General features: G+C 44.0%; 1 protein-coding gene across 2 annotated transcripts in view; it reads right to left on the bottom strand.

The window, feature by feature from the left end:
* Window positions 1-2440: 2440 nt before the first annotated feature.
* Window positions 2441-6239, bottom strand: part of SH2D4B (SH2 domain containing 4B) — an 82562-nt gene continuing 78763 nt past the window's right edge. The window contains exons 7-8 of one of the 2 annotated variants that reach the window (XM_070364786.1): window positions 5796-6016; window positions 2441-2533 (exon numbers count right to left, since the gene is read on the bottom strand). In XM_070364786.1, coding sequence (XP_070220887.1) covers window positions 2441-2533; window positions 5796-6016 — 314 coding nt within the window. The remainder of the gene's footprint in view (window positions 2534-5795; window positions 6017-6239) is intronic. The other variant, XM_005902730.2, reaches the window with a different exon arrangement.

Genomic DNA, 6239 nt, shown 5'->3' with positions numbered 1-6239 from the left:
TCATCACATCCTATCCCCTTGACACTTGAAACCATCGTCACTGTTAAAGCAGTTGTCACCAGCAATACCTTCCATTTCACAGGACTCTCATGTTTATCATTTGACTGACCTGCCAAGAGGCCTAGTGATGGCCATATAGGAAATTCTCTTCTCAGTTACACTGAACTTTAGTGAGGTTAAATGACATGAACAGCGTCATATGGCTAGTTAAGTAGCAGCCAAAACTCTAATTCGATTCCTCAGAGTCTATTAGAAAGAAGGTAATTATAATAATAATAATAATCAGGTTTTAAAGCACTTTGCAGTTCAGAAAGCCGATTCCCTCAGTCACTTTCTTGCATCCATTCAGGGCCCCTGCAATGCAGTGATATAGGAGGGAGGCCAGGGAGTCAGGATGCAGATTTTATATAAAACACATTTGTATGATGGATTCTTACCCTGGCTTCCCCAAAATGCTAAGCCTGTGGCACATGCTTATGTGCTGCTGTTTCACATGGGAACAAAGTCCCAAGGGACCAGGAGAGAAAGGAAAAAAAAAAAAGCAGAAGTGACGCAGAGATGGAGGGGATGGAACTGATCCAGCTACTGCTTGTTTCATCATGACCAGTTGCTTGGTTTTATCGGACTGTCTTAATATGTCTTGCATAAGAAGAACTGCCTTGTGGTATAGTCCATCCAGAAGAGAGGAGGAAGGGAGAAGAACTGATCAGCAGCCTCTGTCTCCCATTGATCCAAAATTCCCTGCATGGGGAATTAACTTCCCAGCTCTCCTTGGTTGCATGGTGTCTCAATGCCTCTGCAGTAACAGAAGAATAGTCCATAGCACCACACGTGGCAAGGCACCACTGGCCAATGCTTATGTGAAGCTGATCAACATGGTAGGGAAGAGTAGAGCCCATTCAGAACTGGTTTTAGTGGTGGAGACTGGAGTAAAACAAGTAGCAAGTAGCCAAGGTGATCTGAGGAATGGGTGAGGTCAGTGGTGGAATAGAGCATGAGAGATATTTGATACAACTATCAAGTAAGGTAACCAGTCCACTGATGGCCAGAGTCCATTCATCCTTTTACTCCCACAAAATACAATACTGCCAGCATTATAATACTAGTCAGTTTCAGGGTGTGATTTGAACCCAAGTCTGCTTGATTCTGCAGCCTATAAAATTCCCATGATAACATGTCATATACAAATACATATAATCCATAAATGTAAAACATGAGCATGCAAAGACACCGATGCTGAAAGTTATTGAGGAGTTACTGGGAGAGTCTTCTTGTTAATAAGAAGAATGTACTCAGTATAAACACAGTATAAATAGCACATACTCAGTACAAATAGGCATGCGAGCATGCATGCTCAGTCGCTTCAGTTGAGTCTGACTCTTTGCAACCCTATGGACTATAGCCCACAAGGCTCCTTTGTCATGGGATTCTCCAAGCAAGAATACTAGAGTGGTTGCCATTTCCTTCTCCAGGGGATCTTCCTGACCCAGGGAGAGAACCCGAGTCTCTTATGTCTCCTGCATTGGCAGGCAGGTTCTTTACCACTAATGCCACCTGGGAAGCCCAGTATAAATGGACAGTAGAATCAAAATCAAAAGGACTGTGAGGATAGAGCTAATTATTTGAGTAACCTGCATAAACAGGACCACATCCTAGAAAGCAAAGGCCATATCAGAGGTCTACAAACCATCCTTGGATTTTTAATTCTCCCTGGGGCTTAGGCACATCTGTAGAAATACAAGAAACCACTGCCTCAATATTGCAAAACTGAGGCCAACATATGATTCCAAGAAAAAGGAGAGGTGGCAGAAGAAGAGGAAAATACAAAGGCAGGGCGAAGTCATCTGTTCTGGAAGCTGGGACTCAGAGGCCTTAGGTAATTCCAATGATAATGTCAGTGAGAACGAATATCATTTAAAATACAGTACCTATGCCTTCCATATAAATTCTTTACAATATTTCTTCCCTAATCTCCATGACTTTATAAACAGCGACAAATAGAACTTACTAGAAATCATTGCTGACAAGTGTTGGAAAACTTTCAAAAGAAGTACATTCATTCAACAAACATTTATTGAATGTCTACCATAGGTTAAATTCAGAGTTCGGCACTGGAATTATTTGGTTAATTACAACATGACCGTGTACTCTAGGAGTTCAGTTTAGGTCAGCCCTGACAAAACGGCTTTATTTTCTGAGGTCGTATCTAAATTTTTCAGGAAAGAGCTGCATCAGCTATTAGCAATTTCTGTCCTGGGCACTGGGTCAGGAACCACCAACACATACACCATATATTTCATATTTGTTGAAATATACCAATCCACTTGTTCCTCTGGATGTTAGTGGATCTTCCAGAAGGCCATAAGAATTTGAGCTGGGAAGTTCTTGAGTTCAAAAACAGGATGCCCAATGAAGTCCAATTGAGAAGGGGGAAAAAAAATCAGTCAAACAACAGATGGTAGTCTGGTGGGCTGTCCCTCTGTCCACAGGGTTCCTGCAGCAACTCTCCCCCTGAAACAGTGATAATTTCCTCCTAAAAAGGAAAAAAAAAAAAAAAAAAAAAGGAAAATTCACTTTTAATCAGAAAAAGGAAATAAATGTCCACCAGAGAGAGACTGGTTCAAGATAGAAAGACTAAGAATATGTATCTCCCTCCTCCTCATTCAAATTTATAGAAATGACAGAAAAAGTGTTCTTAAAAAGAAATAAATCTATAAAAGCATGGAAAATAAGAAGGAAGGCCACCAACAAAGCAAGACCAAAATCAATATGTGATGAGATTGTCAGAGGAGTAAATGTAGGGCAGGGGGGAGAACAAGTTGTCAGTGGGCAGGTTGGGGGAGCCCCAGACAGCAGAGGTCTGTGCCTCGGGCAGGTGAGGACGTGAGGAGCAGAAGCCAAAGCAATCCAAACGGTTCAGACAATTCCACTCCCAAAGATGAGCTGCTGACTGTCAACTCCAACCTTCGCCACATTAAGAGCCTGGATTTGAGAAACAGCAACTGTATCCACAGATGAACAAATAGGAATTTCAAAGTTCAAAGATTCCTCCCAAAGCCCAAAACTTATAAACATTTAAGGAAAATCATAACCATAAAAGAAAGATGCCAAACTCAAACAATTGAAATGACTCCCAAGAAAATATCAGGTTTATAAAACAAAGAGTCTTTCAGAGATATGTATTAAATTCCTCAGTGAAATAAGAAGATAAATCACCCATGAAACAAGAATGGACTATTATAAAATAAAAGAACCCATTAAAGAACCTGGAAATGAAAGGGACGCCCATTTAAGTTCAACACTTTTTTTCAATAGAAGACCTGGAGAGCGGAATGGACAGAACTAAAGAGCAATTTAGTCGCCAGGAGAACTGACACATCAACACATCAGTAAGAAAAAGACACCTGAGTAGAAAAATGGACAAAGGATATAAACAGATAATTCACAGAAGAAATCCTAGTGGCCATTAAACATGTGAAAAAATCCTCAGCATCAGTGGTAATGAGAGAAATGCAAGCTCAACAACAGTGAGATACATTGTCTGCCCATCTGGTGGGAAAAAATTAAAATGACTGATAATTCCCAGTATTGGCAGCAGTGTCGGGGAACAGCCTCATATAGTTTTGGAAGAAGCATGAATTGGCGCTACATTTTAGGAGGGCAGTCTGGCAGATCTTTACAGAGTAAAATGTGCATAGTCTTGTAGCCAGCAATTCCAGTGTGAGGGATCCATCCCAGAAAAACGTTTGCATGTGTGCCCAAAGTGACACATACAGCACTGTTTGTGATCATGAAAACCTGGAAGCTACGAAAGTGACCAGCAAAAGGAGGATGGAGAACGAAACTGTAAGATACATCCACACCAAGGATGTGGTGCATGCCTGGACATCAAAAGATCCCACAGACACATGTCAGCAACAACCAGCTTGTCCTGATAATACACAAATGTAAGGTATAGTGTTTTCGTGCTTTACACAGTGATATCTCATTGAAACCTTCCTGACCCTGAAGAGGTGACTACTATTATTAACCCTATCTTACTGAGGAGGAAGGGCTTCCGTGGTGGTTCAGTGGTAAAGAATCCACCTGCCAATGAAGGAGATTCGAGTTCAATTCCTGGGTCAGGAAGATCCCCTGGAGGAGAGCATGGCAACCCACTCCAGTATTCTTGCCTGGAGAATCCCCGTGGACAGAGAAGCCTGGCGGGCTACAGTCCATGGGGTCGCTAAGAGTCAGATACGACTTAGTGACAACAACACTGAGGAAGACACTAAAGTCCTGAATTTGAATAGTTGCCCAAAATGACACACAATAATGAAGCAGGGGCTTAAAACTTGGAGCTTGATTTCAGGGACTCTGCTTTCAAAACATGCATTCAAGGATATGGTGTGAAAGTGTTAGTCGCTCAGTCATGTCCAACTCTTTGTGACCTCACGGACTATAACCCGCCAGGCTCCTCGGTCCATGCAATTCTGCAGGCAAGAATACTGAAGTGGGCTGCCATTCCCTTCTCCAGGGGATCTTCCTGACCCAGAGACTGAACTCACGTCTCTTGCATCTCCTGCCTTGGCAGGCAGATTCTTTACAAGTGCACTACCTGGGGACCCAGAGTCATGGTGAAAGTTAAATACAACACGAATCATGGATGAGCGCAACCGGCACAGCGCTCAAAACAGAGCAGGTGCCAATGTCCACACACCCCTCCTTTCTCTGTCCTATGGCTGAAATGTAAGGAGAAAGTCTGGTTAACCGAGTTTTCCAGGCAGTTCTCGCCTCCCAGCATCTAGCTATTTGTAATTGGATAGTTTTCTATGCGCTTTACTTGAAGTTAAGAGCTGCCCTAGAGACCTGGGGACATCCGTAAAGAAAAAGTAATACGAATCCCAGAGTCCTTTTTATAGCAAAAACCCAGTGAGATGGCTACGGAATTCTGTGAACATTTCTACACCTGCGAAGCTCAGGGAGATGGGGACCCCTGTGTTGTCACAGCTCTCCGTCCTAGAATCCTGGGCCCCACCTTTCTGGGTCACTGAGCTCCACAGCTGGCTTTCTCACAGGTAGTACTGAAGCCACATTAACACAAAAGTTGTTTCTTTTTATACACACTGTTTGGAAGGCAACATCTCTTCTAATGTGAGGTCCCCGGCAGGGGAACAAATAACAAATAGAGTTGTGGGAAACAAGAATGCGCATACCGCTTCACAGTTATAGGGCGCTGTTATACACAGTCCCCATGTAAGACTCACAGGAGCCAAGCTAAGTATTATTTATAAGACATTTGTTTGCCTAGTTAGGGGACTTCAGCTTGGCATGAATAAGGAAACTGCTGGAGGTCACACACAAAAGTGGTAAGGCTGTATTTGGAACAAGAGGCACCAGAAAAGCTTCTCTAACTGCAGGGTTGCCTGCTCTTCAGCCAACCCTACGAAGCTGCCAGAGGCTTGTCTAGAACATGCTCAAGAGGGACATCCTGGAACAAGCTGGGGTGAGACATGGGCTTGGACAGAAGGCAAGTCAACCAGCCAGCCCCCTTCTCATTCAGGTACTCAAGGTGAGAACACGCCTGCGGACCAGGGCTGGAGATGCCCGCATGAGTAAAGGGTTGCCCAGAGAAAAACAGCAATTCCAGAGCCTGGTCTAGACAATCTCTGGCCTCTTCGATCAGGATGATCTAGATCCCTGTGATCCTAAAGAATTTCTGGGGCTACCTGCTCACTCTCCATCCTCATCTCTTAGAATGCCCACAGCCTGGCATTTCCTGCCCTCCCCCACATCAGCAACCCTAAGAGGAATACCTTGTGGAAATCAATAAGATCTGTGAGTGTCGCATGGCGATTGGGGTCCACTCCCAGGAAGCTGTAAAAATCCCCAGAGGCATCCACAAGAAAATGCTTGAACCCCTTCTGCAGGCGGTAGGAGAGGGTATAACCCCAGATTTTCTCACTGACCCGGACCAGAAATGCACCCTCGGTCATATTCTCCAGGAGATCTTCGGCATCTTCTCGGCTGATAATTCCTGGTTTAAAAAAGAAAAGAAAAGAAAAAAATGTCAGCAGATTCTGCAACCCCTTTCTCATCCAGCCACGCTTCCCAGCTCATCCCTGCCCCTCAGCCTCTGTGAAAGGTCTAGAGAAAAGGGGAGCCTCAGGAGCTGTCCAGCACTTCCCTTATTCCAGTTGAGGGGACCTCTTGGCCCGGAGCAACTAGCGGTGGTGAGCTTGGGGGCAGAGTTTCTACTA

Source organism: Bos mutus, chromosome 28 (genome assembly GCF_027580195.1).
Source record: "Bos mutus isolate GX-2022 chromosome 28, NWIPB_WYAK_1.1, whole genome shotgun sequence".
Classification (NCBI taxonomy): domain Eukaryota; kingdom Metazoa; phylum Chordata; class Mammalia; order Artiodactyla; family Bovidae; genus Bos; species Bos mutus.
This window is presented reverse-complemented; position numbering and strand designations above follow the sequence as displayed.